Consider the following 22,521-nt stretch of genomic DNA (forward strand, 5'->3'; position numbering starts at 1 on the left):
ATAGACAATATAACACAGTAATTAAGGCAGTTCCACAAGCAATGATTCTACAACTTAAAGGCATGATGACTTATTCTGTGGTTAGTCCACAAATGCCTTCTTTAGTTATAGATGGTTGTATTTTTTTAGATAAAAAATGCAATAATATATTCTTGAGAACTAATTTTACTTTAGTGTGTTTCTCTTCACTTTTGAAGAGGAAACATATGTTATATCAACATTATACTATTAGTTTTTTAATTAAGATGAGAACCAGTTACCTCTCCTTTCCACTTCCACCTAAGGCTAAAGAAGTTCATTTTAAAATAATGAATGAGGTCTATCCATGTAATGAATTTTTACATAAAAGGTTTAATTTAGATTTGAATATTTGTACTTTTTGTAACGCAGACATCAATCTTTTTTTTCTCTTGTAGCCTAACTAGGACCTTTTGGGATGCTTTCCAATACTGGATAACCTATAATGATCAAACCTATTCTTACATTTGAAAGCATTACATTTGGTTTACAAGTGGAGGACAAAAAAATACACTTTGGAATCAATCATTTAATTCTATTGGCTAAATTTTTTATTCATAAATGGCCTTTTTTGAAAATTAATCCAATCTTTATTGCATATCCAAACAAAATAATTATTATAAGAGTATTAGTGCCAAACTAAGACAAAAAAAAAGAAAATGGAAATGACAAAATAAAGTCATAATAATATGAGAATAAAGTCGTAAAATTACCAGAATAAAGTCATAATGTTGTGAGAATAAAGTCGTAATATTACGAGAATAAAGTCGTAATATTTTGAGAATAAAGTCTTAATATTAAATATATTATAAATATATAAATATAACTTCACAAGATGCTCAATATTCCTCATTTTAACACAGGGAGAAGATGCTCTTCCGGTTAGAGTTCTCATAAATTAACACTTTATTCTTGTAATATTACGACTTTATTCTCATAAATTACCACTTTATTCTCATAAATTACCACTTTATTCTTGGAATATCACGACTTTATTTTCGTAATGTTACGACTTTATTCTCATAATATTATGACTTTATTCTCGTAATTCCCCTTTTTTTTGTCTTAGTTACTCTAATACTCTTCCGTAGAGTTGCCTATTTTGCTAAGTATAAACTATTAAGGCATCCTAGTAGATCACCTTTCTTTCTTTTTTACTTTATCTAATGTTATTTTTTTAACTTAAAAATCTTGCCTATATGACATGACAGGTCCTACATGTATTTCAATTAATTAATAAGCATAAATACAATCTAAATCAAACTGAAAACAGATAAACATGCACAATTTGATCTAGACATTAATGTGGATTTACATATGAATATAAATAGAAACTTTTCTACTTAAAGGTTTCAGTTTTGATACTTCCGGATGATATGATGGAGAGAGATCTGGCATCTTTACTGAGAATTCTGCTTTTAGTGGCCAAAAAAATTATAACAGTCAACTGGCTGAAACCACAGTGCCCAAGCATGACACACTGGAGAGAGAGGATAAGACACGTGTATATGATGGAGAAAATTACAGCAAGATCAAGGCTAAAAACTAACCAGTTCAGTGACCGCTGGTCGCTACAGAAGCATTAACAAAGCTATGAACACCTCCTGTTAACCTTTTGTCTTTATTTTTCTCTCTCATCTTTTATTTTTGGTTTATCATTTTGTATTTCTTTTCATGTCTAAAAAAAGTTTTAGTTTTGGTCCTTACATTTATAAAACTCTCTGATCAGAAGCTTTTTCCAGTTTCTCACGATGTTGACGGTGGATACCTTCGATGATGGTTCGACAAGTGTCACTAATTCATACCTGTGTGAATACTGAGAGCTTCTGGAAATGTTCATCACATTTGCTCTGCAAACAACCAAGTAAAGGCTTCTCATTACTTTTTTCTTTTTTTTTTTTTTTACAATATCTTTATGGATTTTTTATTCACACACAACTTTTGACTTAATTTTAACAACCCCCCCCCCCACCCAACCCACATCCATTCTCTCTTTACATCTCGTTATAAGATTCAGAATTGGTACAATTAATAATTGTATATAAGTGTAATAAGTGTCAGACAGAGATACTCTGAGTAAATACAAAATGCATTTTTAAAATGATTTAATTTATAATGGGGGAAAAAATGTTATTCAAATGAATGTGATAATAGCCCCCCTGAATCAGAATCAGAATCAGATTCAGTATCAGGTTTATTGGCCAAGTCAGGTCAAACAAGACTGGGAATTTGACTCCAGTTATTTTGCTCACTGTACAGTAAATGAACAAATGGCTCTTATTAACATACATACAATTTTAAAAAAAGTGAAAGGTGCAGCAGTATGAGGTAGACACGGTTATTGAAAGGTGCATTGTTACAGCATATGATTGTGGTTATTATTATTATTATTATTATTGCACAGTGATTGATTACTCTGAGACTATGAGTGATGAGAGTTCATCAGAGCAACAGCTTGGGGGAAGAAACTGTCTCTGAGTCTGGAGGTTTTGCGTCCAGAGCTCTGTAGCGCCGTCCAGAGGGGAGGAGTTCAAACAGACTGTGTCCTGGGTGTGAGGAGTCTGCAGAGATGCTACCAGCCCGTTTCCTGGTCCTGGACCGGTACAGATGGGAAGTTAGTCCCAATTATCATCTCTGCAGACAGTATTGCAAGTAGAATCATATGGTACCTCTAGCAAATTAAAGATATTTTTTCAGGGGCTCGAAAATATTTCCAATTCTCCAAGGGGGACCTGACTTAAACAGTTTGAAAACCACTGTATTAAGGTATCCTGCTCTGCATTTTCCTCCCGTACAAGCACCCCTATATCTCCTTTTTAATAAATTGATTAAATGGTTTCCAGATTTCCTCGTACATCCCGAGTTTGTTTTTTAATGTATGTTATTCTCTCCATTGACATACATTGTGCCATAACCTTGATCCAAGCACATCTATTTTCTTCCAGCAGGCTTCGCATTACTAATTAAAAATTAGTAAGTAAAATTAACTCAAGTTATCACTTATAAAATGTGCTGTCATTGCACTGAATGAACTGCTGCTGGTTATCTTCAGAAAACATGTAAAAGCACATTATTAAGTGTTGCAAAGTGCAGCATCTTTGTGTCAACTTTCAGCGGAACGGACCAACATTTGGACCACAATGTTTTCATGTGCACATTCTCAGGCGCTCAGTTTAACAAAACATCTAAACATTTCATGAATGTCCATCCAATCTATTGATCCATCATTGTCTTTCAGTTGAAGGCCGGTGGGATTCTGGTATAAGACTCTGGACTATATAATAATAAGTAAAAGAAAACCAAAATGAGTGGAAAACTATGATGTCATTTATTTTCGTGTAAGGCAGTGTACAGTCACTGATATTCAGAGAATAGAAATGCAGCTCAAGGAACAAACAAAACCTTAAAAATCATGATCATCTGAAACAGCCATACTGTCTACATGTTACAGCATACAACATGTTTATACTATAAATACAAATTCAGTGAAAAAATGTTCACTATTACACACAAAAAAAAACCCATTTTGTTCACAATATGATAGAAAGGATACTAGTTTATCTTGGCATATGTTTTAAACCCAAACAAAAACACACCACATACTCTATCAACACACTTACAATAATGCAATCTCTGAGTGACACATCCTCATAAAAAGTTTGCACCTCACAGGTGGTTGAGCTAGCGCAAAATATGGACGAAAAGAAAAGGCCACACTGGCTTGTCAGACCAGAGGCAAACACGGTTAACCTTTTTCTCACCGGCTGCTTCTTTATTTATGTTGCATCTAACTTTTCCTTTTCATCTTACAGCTTCGAGGAGATTCTTTATCATCTTATGTAAACTATTTTACACGAGTATTTGCGTGTAAAGGGAGCTATGCAAACAGCAGCTTTGCCTTGCAAAGCTCTCTACCAGCAGTAAGTGAAATGAGAGAATTATGAGTCCATCTGTGCAGCTCCTGCACTCGCCTATTGTTTTGCAGCTTAATGCATTTCATGTGACCACGCTGAGGATGTCAACACATTTCAATTAAAAATGAAAAACAACCTGAAAATAAAATCAATGATGCAGTTATTTCTTTCTGCGAAGGGAGACATGCCTCTATAACCAAAAACAACCATTTGTGTGAAATACATTTTCAGAATAGGTGTACAAGTCGCTTATGCCGCTGGATTTGAGCAGGATCCCCGACGTACGTGCAGGGTGATGCACGTCAGCGTAGTGTGAACCCAGTGGATGTAAGAACTCGTAAATACAAACATGAGCTGACATTTAGAAAGTAAAAGCGCAAGAATACGTGCGTTCAAAGGCAATGAGTGAAGCCGGCGCTGTTTAGCTGTGCGATGAAAGCCTGGCTCATAAAAATCCCCTCAGAACAAAGTGTGGCGTTACTGTCGGGACCGAGACACGACACAGAGGCCGCACTTGGGCTGACACATTCTAGTCAAATTCAGAAGCCTGATAGGATGACACTGTGGGCGTTTTCATTTCAAATTTAACTAGTACTCCCTTACATACCTTCGGCTAACATCTGTTTCCTGTGTGCACAGTAACTGTGGTGCAAATGCAGAACAACCGATCTCCCTGCATTGCACTTGACACAATACGAGGCGGCGTTACAGACTCTACATGTCTGATCCACCGTTCGTCTGTCACAGTGACTAACAACTGTTCAAAACAATCAGTCGTGCACAAAAATAAGCAACAATTTCTCCTTTGGATAAACATAAAAAGCACTCTCTGGCACATAGACATGTGATTTGAACTGTATTGCAAAGACGTTCTCAATTAAAGGTCGGCCCAGGAAGACTGCCGCAGGCTGCGGGGCCCGCCGCGTCGCCCGGTGCTCGCGTTTCGCCGAGGGTGGCCATTGTTTCGTTAGACGCGGCTGTGTTGAGAGGTCTCCTCGCGTGGGACACCCCTTCCCTCCCAGCAGCCGCTCTGTCCTGACCGCTCTGATTATAGGACTTCAAATTAGCAGCAGACTCACGGAAAACATCAGGTTCCTCGTCCGTCATCCCAGAATAAACGAAGGGGCTGTGAGGTGAACGGGAATCTGCGAGCAGAGGGAAGTGACAGTCCCTACTATAAAGTTCTGTATTCTGAGAAATAAAGTCACAGCTCCGGCCGTCCGACACATCCGTGCAAAGATGATGTGATTTACAGTTGAGAAACTCGGTGCTGGGGGAGCAACGGATGAGCTTGTGTTTCACTTGGGTTTGACTGAGACTCTGTACCTTTTCAGTGATTTCTCCATCCGTCAAAGAAAGGCTTAAAGCCATTTCTGACCTTGTTTGCCACGATAAGGCCATAATGCTGTTACTGTCTCCAACCTCGGAGGCAGACATGACTACATTCTTTTTATAATACAGCGGAGAGTCTCTCTCGGGCTCTTGTTCAGTTTGAGGACAAGAGACTATAGCAGCTCTATTCTCTCTGTAAGTGTCAGGCATCTTTGACTCAAGGCTCTCTGTGTCCAAAGACCTGCTTCTCCTGTCTAGGGAAAGTGGATTAGACATGGGCTGGCTGACTCTCATAAGGCCGAGGTGCCGTGGGAGACTGGCAACAGCCCACGAGTTACTGAGCACATTCTGCTCGTACAGATCTAACATTTGATAATCACATTCGGCAAACGCATCTTTCTGCAAGTAGCTTTCTTCAAACTCCTGATAGGGCGATGAGAGGTCTCCCTCCAGATCCATGTGGATCTGCTCATCGTATTCCCCCTCGTTGTGCATGTCCACCACATCAAACGCCACGATGGTCGGTAAGGCCTCCATGTTCGGAGTGAAGGCAGAGTTCGTCTCCAAGTTATCCACATTGTTGCACAAGTCGCTGAGCATTTGAGTTCGTTTTGTGAAATCCACGAGGGCTTGAGAGAAACACACAGTCTGCCCTTCATCCGAGTAGTTGGTACAGTCTTGAGACTGTGAATTCATGTTTCTATACGGCAAAGCCACGGGCTTGTTTTCCTCAAGATGTTCCCCTTTGGGTTCACAAAAGGCTTCAAAATCTGGGTCAGACGTGCTTCCAAATGATAAGCTGCTGCGCCTTTTATCACAGTCAGCATTTATGGATTTTACTCCCCTTTCGGTGGAAGCTAGTACGCTTCCCTTTTCATCAAATACACCCGCTTCAATATTATTCATGTTGACAGATGTCTGTGGTTTTGAATTCAAATGACAGTTTTCATTCACCCTGATTTCCTGCTGACCCGGCACATTTTGTGCCAACTCCGAGGACTTACTGCCTGTGCCTGGCATCTCTAGAAAATCCTCTTTGTACAGTTCGCCACTCATTTGTAAGTGATTCATCTCTGGAACAAAGGCGGGATCTGTCACGTTGACCGGCTCAGTTAAGTAGTTACTCTGTTTAGAACCGGGAATTTGTGATTTGTTTTCATAGAGAGGACTGATGAGACTCTCGTCGGGTGCGAAGAGTTCGTAGAGTGCGTCTCCGCTGTAACTGTCTCGGGGTAATCTGCCCGTGCCGAACCTGTCGGCCTTTTCCTGCCCGTCCTCTGGCCCGGGGGTATTTGAATCATAGTAACCTTCATCGCTATTCGGGACTGATTCCTGATGCTCACTCTGGGGGGTTAAAACATCCGCCATTGAGGACGTGTCCATGCCACCAGCCTGCTGCCCACTGCTACTGTTCAGCATGTCCATGTTGTGAGAGCTGGTCAGCTCGGCAGTGACGTCCGTCTGGCCAGGATTGCAGCTATAGCACATTTCCTCTGACCCATCATTTCCCCAGAGATCCTCAAGGCACGTTTCATCCAGATCGTCAGGTGAGGCCATCTCCTCGCCTCCACCCTGATAAGTAAGATAACACGAGGCCCTCTTCCCCCCATTTCGACTCCTCTCCCCAGAAACCGTGCTCTCTGTGATGCTGTCGTCCTCCTGCTCTGCAGTGATGTCTCCGCAGCCAGTGAGCGAGTCAAAGCTCTTTAACGAGGCGACGTCTCCAAAAATCAGGTTCAGCTGATCCGAGGAGCCGGGGGGGGTTTCGGACTTCAGCACAGGCTCAGACATCATCCGAAGTTGGAGACGAGACTCGCTGGAACCTTTGCAGGTTTCCTGTTTCTCACCCGAAACTACAGCCATTAAATCAAGTTCCTCCAGTTGATCATCGCGCTGGGGATCATCAAGCTCAGACTTTGGGCTCTCCTTCTCCACACAGCTCTGGAGTGCCGTTGCATCCGCATCACTACATTCAAGACTGATGGAAATATCGCATATAACTTTAGCAAAATCAGGCACATCAGGTTCAGATCCCAGGCACTCTGTGACACACTGTTGGGCGTTGTCCTGGACAACAGGCACCTCTTTCTTGCACTGAGCAGAAGACAGTGCAGTCATTTCAGTTTTATCCAATCCAGCATTTCTCTGAACTCGGTGATGTTTAAAACTCTGAAAAAGACTCCTCAGACCTTTTTTCTGGCGACCGAAAGTCAGTGATTTCTGGTCAGCGGCGGGGTGACTACATTCACTCTGGCAGCTGCTGTGGAGCTCTCCAGCAGCATTTCTATGGCTAAGATAATCACAATCTCCTGCTGAGCTGAGCCCGCCTCTGCCACCGTCGTCATGGCCGACATTACTCAACCCGTCATGCGTTCTGCTTTTGCCGATTCCTTTCTTCGCAGACCACTTGCTCTGATTTTTACTCCTGCCTCCAAAAAAGCTTGGTAAGATACAGATGCTCTTGCGGACTCCAAAAAAGGTCAAGGCGGTCCTCCTGAATTTGCCAGGTTTTGGAGATTTCACCGTTGCATTCGTTGGGTCTGCCTGAAGCTGCTCGGCGACATCATCGGGGCCACATCGGGAAGGCCGGTCGGCGGCTGAAGGTAGATCCTTCGTGTCACTTGGTTGCTCATCTCCCTTGCAATAAGCCATGGCTCCCACATTTACACCAGCAGGTGTTTGACAGAAGGCATAGCAGTAGAAGCTTAAAAACCAGTTGCTGGTATGACGGAAGAAAGTTTCTCCTCCATCTGATATGAGCCCTGCATTGAGAAAATTGAGACCACAATCAGAGCTCAAGTAACATTAAATACTAACCACAGTGAAGCAAACCAGAGGGAGCTGTAACACATGATAATGTGCCAACAGTGTAATGTTTCTTAAACTTTGTCATGAAAAACACTCAAATATTAAAATTAAGCTATAATCTAGGGCCAATTTGTTTACGACCATTTAAATGTGCAGAGTAAAGCTAATTCAATGAAACCAGTAACGAAGAAAGCACAAAACCATCTAATCCTTTTTTCTATCTGGATATTTAAAAAAAATGAAGGTAAGAAATTATTCACAACAATAAAATTATAATTGACTACTTCAAAGAAAAAATAAATTACCGGTAAGTAAAAAAATAAAACAACAACAACAAAAAACCCTTAAAACTTACAGTGTTCTCTATTGAGATCTTTGCAGATTTGTTCCAAGAAATTAAATCAAATTATGAACTTAATTATAGATACCAATTAATTCACACTAAATACATTATGAACCTAATTTTGTGGAGCAAAAGATTGCTCGCAAAAAGTGCAAAAGTAAGACAAGTTTAAGTAAAAGTTTGCCACCAAAACAGCAGCTGGAGGCAGCAGATTTTCGGGCTCGGACTGATACTGTGAAGCTCTTTGAGAGTATCTTGTGATGATCTGAATTCTGAAGGTTTCCTCTTAAATATCTCAAGTGGGTAACCAACATGACACCCATGCCACTGGAGTTGATCTGATTTCTTGCTCCTATTCGCCAATTTCTCCCCACAAAAAAACACAAAGCCTTCGTGGGTTACAACTCGTGGACGTAAATCCCACTAAAACGCTATATACGAAATACTTGTGGTATTAAATTGGCTGTAATTTTGCATTCTTTTGGATTTGCTTTTCCGTATTTTTAGCATCAGTGCTGCGACCCTTCAACCACGAATGCATTGTTAGACTTGGCAGTGGCAGATGATTGACAGGTGGATCATACCATCCCAGAATGGAGAACAACATTGGATAGTGATATTAAATACTGAATACATTTTTTTAAGAATATTAATTTCTATTAATTATGTATCATGTAATTGTTTGGATGAAGGTTGAACAATTTTTTTAAAAATATATAATTTTTTCTTTAGTCTGACTTACCCATTGGAGTATTGCTACGTATCTTTTTTTGAGAAACAGCTTTAAACCATACCTAGTAACCAAGGAAAACAACAACATCCCTCCTGATTTTTCTTTTCCCAGCAAACGGACTGCACATATACAACCATAATGGTGTAAAAGAAATATCCCAAAAACTTAAAGAGGATAACAAGAAAAGAGAAATGGGATATTTCCAAAATTAAAAGAAAAAGAGAAACTACAAATCAAAACAATACAGAAGAATCCATAATGTTGTGGTTGTGTGCTGCTGTTAGTTGCTGTTGTCATCAACATTTTGTATTTTAATATGTCAATGCTGTCTTTTGCGTGAACACAGAAGATGTCAGTTTCGTAGGTGACATTTCCACACAACCTATGACATGATGTGTTTAAACTGCTAAAAGTATGTCGCCAGGAAGACGTCTAAATGTAATTTGTGTGATCAGATCTGAGTGTGTTCTGGGTGGGATTACGCCATAGGCTTTACACCTTTACTTTAACCAGAATAAAAAGACTTTTGCAATTTTTTAGCTCAGCAGGTCCCCCTGTAGGGGCAGAAGTTACGTTGTTTCCATGACACTGTAAGATCTCGTTGGTCGCCTGCTTCGTCACCCTCTCGTTTTCTCTCGTCACCTTCTTCTTGAGTGTCTCTGTTCTGATGTTCTCAGTTGTTCTGTGAGCTGGTTTCATCTTGTTGATGTGTGAAATAGTGTCATACGCAGCTGTTGCAAGATGCGACTGCTGCCAGCAGTGCAGAAGTAAGCAGAGATAAGTAAGTAAGAGAAGTAAGAGAAGGAAGCGTCTACATGGGCCGCAGGATGCTTCCTAAAAGTTACAAATATTCCCACAAATCAAATTAACAAATTCCAACTACGATTCAAAAATCATTTTATAATCCCCAGAGGGACATTTATTAAAACTATATGATATTTTACTGCCATAGGTTATAACGGTAAGGTCAACATCTTGACATCGCCCATATGATCAACATGATCATGTTGACTAAAAACTATTGAAATGAATTGTCTCTCAAAATCCAGAGCTGTCTGAAATGAAAGCCATGATCCCCATGTACCGCACAGTACAAATGTTGGACAATCCAGAAAAGGAGGAGATCAAATGTATTGTTGTATAGGGTTAGGAAATAACTGTGATTAGTTTGAATTTTAGGCTAAAGATCACACCTTAAATATTATTCTTTTTACTATATTGTCTTAGTCCACTTTTGTGTTTTTGCTTTTTTAAATCTCTTACTTGTTTTTGCAATTTTCTTTCAGATTTTGTTAAATAAAATGCAAAATACCATTTTTGTATTTTAATTTTAACAAAACGCAATTTAGCTAGGATTATATATCTAAAATAATAATTACATTTTATCACACCACAACCATCAATTTGAATATAGTTTGTTTTACTTTAAATCTCCAAAACAGGACTAGTTTCTTTTGATCATTCAATTAGAAAAAAAAAATATTTATGTAAAATTGACAAACATAAGGCAGATAGCACTCAGACTCTGATTATAATTAATATTTTAATTTTATTTTGGTATTATAATTTGTCATTGTAGCTCATTTGTTTTAAAAATGTATTTTATTTTAATCTATTTGAGCTGAGATCGTCATTTTTGGGGACTTGGTGCTATGATTATTTGATTTACCACCTGTAATTATATTTTCCATGTATTGTGACATTACTGGCTTCAGTTTTTAGAGGGAAAAACAAACCACATATTTATATTTCTTAGCTTTTAGCATTCCAATGAATGATAAATAGAGATACAACCATGGCACTGGGATGGCTGTGAATGGGACAGCAAAGCAACAGGGTGGATGTGACTGGTACAACAGTGGAACTGGGTCAGATACTTAATATTTTAATCCAGGCAACAAAGAAAACCCAGATTAACAAGCTTGAAAACTTTTAATTTGCACTAAATTCCCATCTGCACGGCGGGCTGACGAGGTCGCGGAGCAAAACAAACTCACCAACAACAGACTGGCGGAGGCCGCGGGGCTAACGCCGTCCCCGGAGCCGCTTAACCTGCTCTCCTTCCACTTTCAGAGCCAAATGTGTGCCTGGCAGTTTCATACAGCAGCCATTCACCAAAACCGCAGCAGAAACGCACTGATTTATCTGCAGAGGACGCAGATGGACGAGCAACAAAGGTGCAACACGGCTGGATGCAGAGATGCAGAGATGCAGAGCTACGCTGGCTGCTCCTGGCGCCTTCTAGTGACGCAACATGTGTGTAAAGAAGCCTGAATTATGGTTCCGCGTTAAATCGACGCAGAACCTACGCCGTAGGGAACGCGGCGACGCGCGCCGTACGGTGTGGTCTCTGCGTTGGTGTAACGCGGAACCATAAATCAGCCTTAACCATGGCGCCGCTGTTACTATGCAACGCGAAGCCTTCACGGACTGCGGTTAATAATGAAATCTCCTCATTTCAACAGTGTCTTAAACATTGGCTATCTTTAAAAATGAACAACATCCCAACATTAGAAATCTCAAATATTATTTTTTACATAGATAAAATCGACAAATCAGTGTCTCTCTCGGTTAATGTCATTCTTTTACTGGCTAAATATCACTGTTGTAAGTGTATATCCCAAACTATGTTCTATTTTCTAATATTGAATTGTATTTCCTCCACAAGCAGTTTGTTTAAATGTGTGGTTTTGTATATTTATAAATTGTGTTTAATAAAAAAAAAGTGTCTAAAACATATAAATACTCCCCTTGCAGTCGATTTGTATACTCTGATTACAACTGTCAATTTATCCCGAACCCTTTGTACTTGTCAATATGATTTTCCATCCTTATTTATTATTTAAGTACTCATTATTCATTCGTTCGTTTATTTAATTTTTCTTTCATTCTTTTTTTTATTTATTTTCATGTTTATTTATTTATTTTCTTCCTTTCCCTTTATGCAATCTCAATGGTGTGATTGTTATCTCAATCTGATCTACTTATGTTTACATCTGAGTTTGTCATTGTTCTTGTTAAATAAAGTAATAAAAAAAACATGCACGACAATAACCCCGAGTTTAATTAATTATTAAGATAAAATTTGATGTTTCGAGTTCTCCCATTACCATAACCAGAATGTTTTTGAAATTCTGCATCAGTAAAACCTGTACTTTCTCAAACATAATTTTGAAAAAAATAGAACTTTACTTACAATAAACAAACAAAGTAGGAGGTTTGCTGTGCCCAGATCTGTCTGTTTATTAGAAACGGGCACAAACACGTGTATAATGCTGCATGAGCTGTTGGGGAATGCTTTGAGTCAGTTTATGCCCATCAAATGCACAGTTTTATATTACATTCTTATACAATATGCACATTAACTGCAGTATTTGTTTTTTTATTTTCAAAACTGAGTGTAACCATATGCTACAGTGAGCGGGAAAAAAAATCACAGTGAACAGAGCATCATCAGGTAGTATTTACATTTAAGGTTTGCAGTGTTAATAGTTTTAACAGTGCAATTGTGTGTTTCTTTCATTGAAAAAAAAAGAGCATCCAACTTTATTTGAGTGCTGTTTTCAAAGTGCTTTAAAACTGGTTTTTGGTCCTCCTCATATGTGTCCATCTTGCTGGATTTGCTGGTATCCTTGAGAGAGTATGTTCATGACTGCATGTTGTATTCATGTTTTTGACTGCCGGACATCTGTCCACTCCATTTTGGTGTTTTGAAGGGCCTGAGTCTTCTTCTCATCAACCTGCACATAGTCCACTCTGTTCTCATCAGACAGAAACGGCTTCTGCTCAATGTGCACAAAACAGGAGACAACGATGGACATTTGAGCAAGGTTCAGTAATGAATTAAGTCATTTTTTTCTGATAGTATTTCAACCAAGGCATACCTTCTGCACAGGCGAGGGGGTAGCTGAGTTGAAATCCAGCGCCAGATAGTCAAGGTTTGAGCTTCTCGTCCAAGGATGAGCTGCTCCTTCAAAACAGAACGGTTGCCTCGATTCCTGTCGAGGAGGAAACAGGTGAGGACGTAAGCTTCGCTGCTTTTCCTTTTCAGTTTTTAAATTTAATTGATTATGAACATGAAGAATATTCATTTTAATTCTCCGTTGAGTCACACTCTGTAAGAGAGAAAATGTCCTATGTCCAAGTTTTACAAGTGCATAGCAGTTTTTCACCTCATCCCTTGAAATGTCCCCATTTTCAAGTCTTTTGTCAAGCGGTAAATGGCTCACTGGAAAGCTGCATTTACAGAAATGAAATAAAATAAAGTAAAAAGAGAGAATTTAAATTTCATTTTGAGGCAACTTTTGAATTTTGACAAATAGACACTGAAAAAAGTGGAAAAATGTATGCATTTCTTATAAGATTTTAAGTAAATATTTTTATATGAAAATTGAAAAATATCTTATAAAACGCAACGTCTTAAAGAACGAGTCATAAAGAGCTCGTCTGGATCTGAAGGGCGGGTTTCTTCTCACCATGAGTCGGTCATCGCTCTGATGAGAGGAAGATGAGTAGGACATTCTGTGATTGTGGAGAGGCCTGTCAAGTCAAGAGGTGGCGGTCGAGCTGCAAATGGAGAGTTGTTAACCTTACTGGTGGTACTTCGGTAATTTAGCACAGCAAGGTCAGTTTCAAGGTAGCAAAGATCAAAAATATGTTGTTTTCTTTGCAGCTGCACACATGTTGTATTTGTATTTGCCTTGATTTATCCTTATCCTTACTTTAAGTGTTAACAACAGTATGTAGTATGAGCTTGTATCAGTGTGGTTTATATAACATATTCATACTCATACTCACACACACTCACACACTCACAAAGTTCAGCCAAAGTTGACTTGGATCTCAGCTGTGACTCTCACCTCTTCTCAAGCGGGGCTTGAGGTGCCGGTGTATGGGCGGTGGTGCCAGGTCTCCAGCCTGACTCATAAGCGCGCTGAGGGATGGGGAAGACGCAGCGCTGCCGTTCGTATTGAGGAAGCTGAATGTCCTCGGGCTCATGGGGATGTAACCGTCACACTCAACGATTGAAGCAGCGGAGGGGGAAGCCATGGGGACGTATGACTCATCTTGGTAGCTTTGAACGTGTGCGGTATTCAAACAAGGCTGCCAGAAGATAAAGCATAATGAAATCAAATAGGGGCTGATGGGTGGGTTGTGGTTGAGATTCAACATCTTTTGAAGCCACAATGTTCAGACTTGTCACACGCTGGAAGTATCATTCTTATTCATTTGATCGATTCTCTCTTTTTATTTAGCAAAATATTACACTACTTCTTTGGGGTAACGCCTCCCAACAGATCCCAATGGCCTGGTCCTTCCATCTTTGTTTTTATAGTTGCAATTATTCTAATTCAACAGTTGGTTTCGATGGATAGTCTGACATCCAAGGAAATATAATAACTGTCTGTTCTTGTGTGTTGGTTTAGCTTAGTTCTGCACGAATGTTGGAATCAGTGGGGGAAAGGTGGCCCGACCTTGTCCAGGGCGAGTGTTTAAATCTGGGATGGGAGAATGTATTTCACGACAAAGCTTTACATCCTTTAGAGTTTGCAACAAGAATATCTTCTATAGTTCCATGCTGAAGAGTGCATATTAATCGTTAGTCTTCATCAGAGCCTGTGACTCAAACAAACTTAACAAACAGATAAAGAAGCTTGACTGTGCTGAATGACTGACTTAAGACATAATCCTTCTGTGACCGATAAATCAGCATGGAATTAAAACATATGTTTATATATATATATATATTTTTATTTTTCATTTTATTTTTTTTCCTTTTATTTTATTTTGCCTTGAATAAAGGTCAGCATGCTAGACTATGCAGTATACAATAAGTACATTGTACATGAGTACATACTGTGCCAACATTCTGCACATGCGACACATCTGGAATCCCGTCACATGACGTGACAGCTGCAACCAGCAACCAGCTGTAGTGATGCATTGCATTACGGGATACAGTAATTAAAGGTAAACTGGTCAGTTGTGAAAGTCCATCCATCCATCCATTTTCGTCCACTTAACCTGGTCGCGGGGGCAGCAGTCTCAGCAGAAATGCCTAGACTTCCTTCACCCCAGACACTTCCTCCTGCTCTTCCGGGAGGAGTCCGAGGCGTTCCCAGGCCAGCCGAGAGACATAGTCTCTCCAGCGTGTCCTGGGTCTTCCCCGGGGTCTCCTCCCGGTGGGACATGCCTGGAACACTTCCCTAGGGAGGCGACCATCCGGTACAGATGCCCAAGCCACCTCAGCTGACTCTCAATGTGAAGGAGGCAGTTATGAAAGTTAAAACAAAAAACATCTGTTTTTTTTAAGCATAGCCGGCTGCAGATTATTATTGTCTGCTGCATTTTGGCAATAAATACCGGTATATTAGTAAGCTAAAATAAAATGGCCAAAGATTTGCTGCACTGATTGATCATTTCGAACGGATATTGTTGGCAGATTTTATTGCATTTGGACAAGGCCAAGGTCGCGTCCCATCTGGGGCCTTTCAGTGAGTCAGTTGTATGTTTTTCCCGTGACAAAGCCGGCTAACCAATCTGCAGGTAGTGTTGTGCTCAGCTAAGCCGACCCACAGTCAGCTGACGCTCTCCTCTCATTGGAGAAGCAGAAAAAAGGCGTGGCTCTTCTCATGCAACTCATTGCCTTAGAACCAAAATGTCAAAAATAAAAACTCTCCTTACCAGGTTAACACTTTGTCTTCTGTTCATCACCAGTCTGCTGTCCTCATTACCTGAAGAAGATTAAGTTATTGAAAAAACGTAGTTCAATGAGATGTGAATCTACTTCATGACAAGACCACTGGGTGCTTGTTCTCTTTGAAGGGCATAGCTTTGTCAGATACTGAACATCCTTTAAGGATGCTTTCGTATTCAAAATTCACCTTTTCTGAAATGGTCCAGGCTGGACAGCGAGGTCCTTCGTGAGAATACGGGAACGTTGCCTGGGAAAAGCAGCGCGCTGGCTGGCCTCGACCTGAGAGCCCCTCCATCGCCCAGCTGCTCCGACAGGTGGTTGGGCTTGGGAGGCAGCGGGGGGGCGGTTTGCAAATCGCCCGTGGCCTCAAGCGAGGGGGACGGGTACGGTTTGTCGAACTGGAAGACACTCGTGGCACAGTGACGGAGTGGCGAGGACGAGGACGATGGTAAAACCGTGAAGCTGCCCGGGGCGCTGAAGGGAGGGTTGGTCAGCCGTCCACCGGGGAAAACGATGGGGCTGGGAATCGCGTGAGAGAGGGACGACGAGGACTCGGTGCGCTTGTCCTTGAACGCATCGTCTGGCGACTTCTGCTCCAGAGAGAGTTCAGAGGTCGAGAAGCTGTCGTGTCTGCAGACATGAACAAAATGAAAAGGTTATTTTTTTACCAGACCCAAAGTGATGCCATCACTTCAGCCTGCGGATAGGTTCTGCAGCTTGTACGTACACACTCGTGCTCACACTCCCCGTCTCACACTGGGAGAGAAAGAGGTAGTCCGGCGGATAACTGGAGTCCGGCTGGCTCGACACAGACACCCTGTCAAAGCTGTCAGGTAGCGGCTGAAGGAAGCTCTCCTCTGAACTCTCTGATGAGAACAAGCAGAGGAAAACACAGACGTATGAAATGCCAACAAACAGACGAGCAGGTTGGAAAGAAGAAATGTTTTTTTTTTTTTCCTTTTTCTTTTTTTCGTTGTTTTTTGTTGCAGGGACATTGAAAGTAGACACACGTGAATCCATCTTCCCTCTTTTGTTTACATATTCTGTCTCTCTTTTAGTCGGTTTGGCCCTCGTTCAGAAATGTGTTTCATTCCATTTCACTCAGGCGTTGGAGTCAAGGTCGTCCCTGCAGAACCAAAAAACAAGAAGAAAAGAAAACTTCTGCCGCCATCGTGGATACAGAACAACCTTTTAAACTCTGCAGGATTTCTGCTGCTGCTGTTCCCACAACTTTGGGATACCTTTCAATCAAAGCGGTACATTAACATAAAAGTTGGCGTTTAACATGTGGGGTGTAATTTTACATTTCAGCTTTCACCTTCTGTTGAGTGTGTGTGTGTGTGTGTTTTTCTGGAAGCACATGGGACTCAGTAACAGGCAGGGCAGCATATCAGCAGCTCTGTGCCGTTGCTCTATCTCGTTCATGCAGATGACCGCGGCTCCAACAGACGTGTTTTGAAGCCTTCTCGTAAAATATCCTCATTATACTTTCATTTTGAAAGTAAAAGAAGCATCACCGTCACCAGATATTACAGTGATACATTTAAGATTTATCGTCAAAACCGACTGCAATAAAAGCAGGATTTGAACTCCTCCACATGGAAACGGTACAGAAATGTCATTCACCGGCTCTTAATTCGAGCTTGACATTTAGTCCACGGCTCCTTGTTGAGCTGCTGTTATTTCCTCTTTTACGGCAGAGGCACTATTTCGTGTGATAAGCAGCACGCAGAACCTCTTTAACTGCTGGAAACATCTTTTAAAGACAACATTCAGATCGCTGATAAAACGTGAGGCCACGTTTTGTCTTCAAGTGATTAAACCGAGCGCTCAGCTTCACCAGAGCAAATCGTTTGCATTTATTTCCAGTCCAGAGGTGTGTGGAGAGAATAAAGAGTTTTACAAGAAATTCATGCATTCACACCTTTTTGAATCGAGGAAAACGAACTTGCTGGAGCCGAGGAAATGTGATCAGATAAGTTTTACATCCAATGCTCGCCAGTTTGATGGTGTGTGATTGTGAGTTGGATTGGGGACGGTCTTGCTGCTTATCTTGTTGACTGGTTGCACAGAAAGGGCCACAGCCTTGCGGTAAACAGCGCTGATGGGAAACTCACAACAGTTTTAGACTTCCTGGCTCCTCAAATGCTTGTAAGGTGCACCAGACTCACCACAAACCCTGCCGAACGAGGTCGGTTGCAGCAGTGTAGGTCAATGTCTTCAAATCTTTTCCCCCATTCGGTGTTTTTGTTGTCTTTTTAATTGAGAATTCAAAAGAAAAGAAAAGCTAGGATTCTCTGTGGAGCCATGCATTCAGTAATTAGATGTGCAAAACCCCTTCAAATCAAAGATTCATGAACAAACTGATTGTGATGTCAGTTTGGGGACGAAGGACTCGCCGGCTTGGGTCGATGCAGGGCTGCGTGAACAAATACGTTTCATCACCACATTTCTCAGCTAAAGCTGCAGTTCGGCCGTGTCTTACATCACTCGTGTCTGAAACCGTCAAAGCCCTTCCGTCGCTTCTACTGATGACTATAAAGAGAGAGTGAAAAGAAAAGAAACCACCGGCAGGCCTGGCTGCATGAAGTTTCTTTCTCAGTTCGCCACTTCCTGTGTTGGGACAACTGACACCAGTTTGTTTGTGACCAGGTGAACAAATGTTTTTGGGTTTTGTTTGTTGGTTTTTTTTGCAGGGAGAAACTAAAAGTGCAGCTTTAACGGTACCTGTTTCCTCCAGGCTCCCGAAATGGCAAATCTGACTGATGCTGGTGATCCAGCTGTTCATCTCCTCCTCCGTCTTGGCCACTAGGTAAAACACACGGGACGACGTCTTCACCACGAAGAGGTGCTTCCCGTTGAAGTCCCTCTTGACCCGCAGCTGCCCGTTGAGCATCTCCACCTCACACTCCTTCAGGTCGATGGTGCGGATGGGCTTCTTGGAGTTCTTGCTCTGGTAGTACTCCAGCACGTCGGGGTTACCGCTCATGCGGCCTCGCCGGAGCACGAACCAGCGCTTCCGCCACGCCTGGAGGCCAAAAGAGCATTTCATCATTTCACTGGGTTAATCCTCAAATTCTGATATATTGTTGCACGGTTAAGTGTTTGTACAGTCGATTTGGATAATGAGGAGTTTCATTGATTTTTAATTTTTAAATAATTTTGAGGTCATAAACCACCACAAGGGGTTTGAATCAAAGTGGAGCTTTTCAGCTTTAATTTAAGAGGATTCACAAAGAAATTCAGTTTGCCATTTAGGACTTACAACCGTTTTAAGCAAAGTAGAGAATAGTATTTGGAAAATTGATTCTTTTATAAAAAACAGAAAACACTGGTTGAGCTTGACAACATTAGAAGACCATAAAGGATGATGAAAGCGCTTAATCAGAGGTGGAGAAATTCACAACATCAACAGACGTCAAGAATACTCAGAAGAATGCAGACATAAAAAAGCAAAATCTACAATCAAGAGACGCTTTCATGACTGTAAGAGTTTTATAGAAAAGTGCAAAGCACTGGTAACATTAAACAGGAAAGCCTGATTAGACTTTCCCAGAAAACATCTGAAAACAACCTCTCATGTCTTAAAATCAGATTATTTGGACGCATGAAACCACGATAACCTTGTATCATAAAGATGTAAAGAGAAGAGTAGGTAGCAGGAAAGGAGCCGCTCATGATCCAAAGCTTGTGTCAAACACGGCGGAGGCCGTGTTACGGTCTGGGCCTCCGCCGCGCTGCAGGTCCACCTGCGAATCCCTGCAGTGGTAGCTTGAATCAGGCCCCAGAAGTTGATCATATCTTCTCATCCCAACCACTAAGTTTGCAACTTTTGTTTTGGTCAGCAAGCGGAACCAAAGCTCCGGTTTCCCATAAACACAGAAAAGAGGAAGCTCACTGTATTTAGCAGAAAATGTCTAACACGTTGAAAGAGATATAAATACAGGTCTTGGTATCTGCTTTTTCTTTTTTTTTCTTAAAACAAGCCTTTCCTACTGAAAACACAAAGATAATGATACAGGCTGATGCTGTGAAGTAGTTATTGCTCAGAAGGAGCTAATAAGTAAAACGTGAGACGTCGCTGCATAAACAGCATCATTGCAGCCACTTAGAAGTCTTAATGTGGTTAAAGCGATAACTGATAGTATGAGATGTAAAAAATGTCATGCAGGTGCAGTTGAAGAGCCTTTTCTGTTATTTTAAAAGCTTTGTTTAATATTTTAAATGCATTCATGAATCTCATTTACATATCCTCTGTATGGTTTGACACGTCACACCTATTACTAATACCACAGCCTGATTTAAGAGGGAGCCATCGCTGCAGATTCAAAATTTGATCCAACAGCTGCTCGCAATATGAAAGCTCTCAGAGCAGGGAGTTGTTTTTGTTTTTATCTAAATGCATTCAGGAGATGCCGAAATTCTGGTTAAGGTGACATATTGAGTTTTGGAGGTGACAACTGAGCTGCTTTTAGCCGAGCCATTTATACATTTGCAGAAATGACTCACCTAGTGACGGGTCAGAAATGTGTGGTGGGCAGGTTAAAGCGCTCCTCTGAGCAACAACACTGACGCCGCAGAGGTATTTAATTACGGTGTAACGTTGAAATATTGTCATATCTGGATGAAGTGTAAATTAGTTGTAAAGCAAAAGAGTCGTGTTTGCCGCATCTAAATCAGCCTTTCCTGTTAAGGTCAAGAAGGAATCTCCTGTGAAGCGCCAGGGCATCATAAATGACGATGATTCAAATGCTCATGCTTTCATAAACAACTACAGCACCTGACATTTGGATGACTTAAACAGAGCGCCAGTTCTTTCCAGCGCGTCCGAGCAACAAACCCTCGTCAGCAGGATTTGCATAGCATGCCAGAATAAGTTTCTATTTCCAGCCCCAAACCCCTAACCCCATCAACACGCACACCTCCGCCCACCCTTTCCTCGCACCGCTGTTGTCAAATGGCCCTCCACCTCTTTCTCTTACACAGAGGAAGTATCACAGCCATCACAACGCCGGACTATTTCTGCTTACTGACATTACTTCCCATGTTTCACAACACACACACACACACACACTCACACACACACAAACCTCTCTCGTCACACAAACGCATACACATGAAGCAGACTAAGATTATCACATGACCCCAGCAACCACAAAACAGTGAGGCCTGGACACGGTTCAAATGAGAAAAACATATAGATGGCTGGAAGGCTCGTGTCCAAGTCGATCTGCAGTCATTCACATCATGTCAGTCTTATGAAATCTTCCTGTTTTAAACTATGAACAGCGACACACCGAATGAAAAAGACAATGTGAAGGACACTGAAGTGAGGATCAGTTTAAATAAGGCATTTACTAGTCAGGATGTTCTGGATCCTCATACCACACACAAACACAGGAATATTAGACTCAGCTGCACAGCCTCTCAGTCCACCTCCCGACAGAGGACAAAGACAAGTGTCCGGCGTGCGCTCCTACTCACAAATCTCTTCAGTTTTTTTTCCGGAGGGGATTTAATGAGCCAGCCGGTGCAGACCACATCCCCGGCACTCATCTTGACTGCAGAGCGTGTCGTCCTCACGGCTGCTGCTGCTGCTGCTGCTGCTGCTCCCACTGCTGCTGCTGCTGCTGAGAAACTGAAGCATATGCTGTATTCTGGTATTCAGCACAGTCACTCCAAAACGAGGAAGTAAAGAAACTGATCACACTGGCAGAGGGAGAGAGAGAGCGAGAGAGAGAGGGAGGGAGGGAGAGAGAGAGAGACGAGAGAAAGAGAATTATGCGTTTAGTGGAGATGGAGTGGAGGGGAATTAACAAAGACGGAGAACAAAGACTATTATAATGAGGTTTGACAGATTTAGGGATTCGCTGACCGGTAACATGCCGTTTGTGGCTTCGCCATATGCTGATTGAAATGTCACTGTTTGTTGCTGTTGATGAAATGTTGCACACTTTCTGGTGGATTACACAAAAATTGGAGCTCTGCAGAAATAAGAAGTGGTTTTTACTGACTTCAACGTCAACCTGCTTCTCTATTTGATGCTTAGAGCTGAACGGAAAAGCGCAGATGTGTTTTAAGAGCTTTCAGCTAAATCTGGAAGACGTGATATTGATAGTAGGGATGCCCCGATACCGATACTGGTATCGGTATCGGGGCCGATACTGCTCTCATATACTTGTACTCGCAAAAATTCTCCGATACCACGCACCGATACCACTTCATTGATGTTGTAGTTACTGGTTAGTGACTCTAGGGGGAGATGTTGAGCCGCCCCGCGGCTCCCCGGGTGAGAGTGCAGCCTGGCTTCCGGTTAGCCGCTAGTCGGCTAAGCTCAGCGTGGTGATGAGAAGAGAGTGATACCCATGAGTGAGACTGGCAGCACCGTTTCAGGCAAGATAGCGACAATTAATGCAAGCGGGATGTCAGCAGTGTGGACATATTTCAAAATAAGGGACGGTGACAGAAGCGAGGCAGACTGCAACCTATGTGCTGCTGCAACATGCAGTTAAAGGAGCATGAGGCTCCTTTTAAGAAATGAGACTCTCTAGCGCCACCCTTCGCCACGACGGCCGTCGGGGGTACTGCAGCCAACAGTGAAGCCGGTACGGGAGAACGGGGAGAACGTGCATGCAGCGTCATGTGACGTCACATCCACAGGACAGCGCGGGAAATT

The 22,521-nt window shown here is 41.6% G+C and overlaps 2 protein-coding genes across 4 annotated transcripts; both read right to left on the reverse strand.

Annotated features, from left to right (window-relative positions):
- Positions 1–3,325: 3,325 nt before the first annotated feature.
- Positions 3,326–11,350, reverse strand: LOC133459738 (APC membrane recruitment protein 1-like). Its single transcript, XM_061739967.1, has 2 exons — positions 11,146–11,350; positions 3,326–8,026 (listed from the first exon to the last, which is right to left on the reverse strand). Exon 2 carries the CDS (start codon positions 7,914–7,916, stop codon positions 4,806–4,808), a length of 3,111 nt encoding a protein of 1,036 aa, XP_061595951.1. The 5' UTR covers positions 7,917–8,026; positions 11,146–11,350; the 3' UTR covers positions 3,326–4,805.
- Positions 11,351–12,255: 905 nt separating this feature from the next.
- On the reverse strand, positions 12,256–21,478 carry gab3 (GRB2 associated binding protein 3). 3 transcript variants are annotated; one of them, XM_061739968.1, is made up of 10 exons: positions 21,330–21,478; positions 18,573–18,873; positions 16,573–16,711; positions 16,033–16,475; positions 15,833–15,882; positions 14,008–14,251; positions 13,624–13,714; positions 13,321–13,384; positions 13,033–13,146; positions 12,256–12,930 (listed from the first exon to the last, which is right to left on the reverse strand). In XM_061739968.1, exons 1-10 carry the CDS (start codon positions 21,399–21,401, stop codon positions 12,814–12,816), a joined length of 1,635 nt encoding a protein of 544 aa, XP_061595952.1. In that variant the 5' UTR covers positions 21,402–21,478; the 3' UTR covers positions 12,256–12,813. The 3 variants fall into 3 exon arrangements, with proteins under 3 accessions (XP_061595952.1, XP_061595953.1, XP_061595954.1); XM_061739969.1 differs by lacking the exon at positions 13,321–13,384; XM_061739970.1 differs by lacking the exon at positions 21,330–21,478 and having other exon boundaries at positions 16,573–16,971; positions 18,573–18,696.
- Positions 21,479–22,521: the final 1,043 nt, after the last annotated feature.

This window comes from Cololabis saira, chromosome 14 (assembly GCF_033807715.1).
Source record: "Cololabis saira isolate AMF1-May2022 chromosome 14, fColSai1.1, whole genome shotgun sequence".
NCBI lineage: Eukaryota > Metazoa > Chordata > Actinopteri > Beloniformes > Belonidae > Cololabis > Cololabis saira.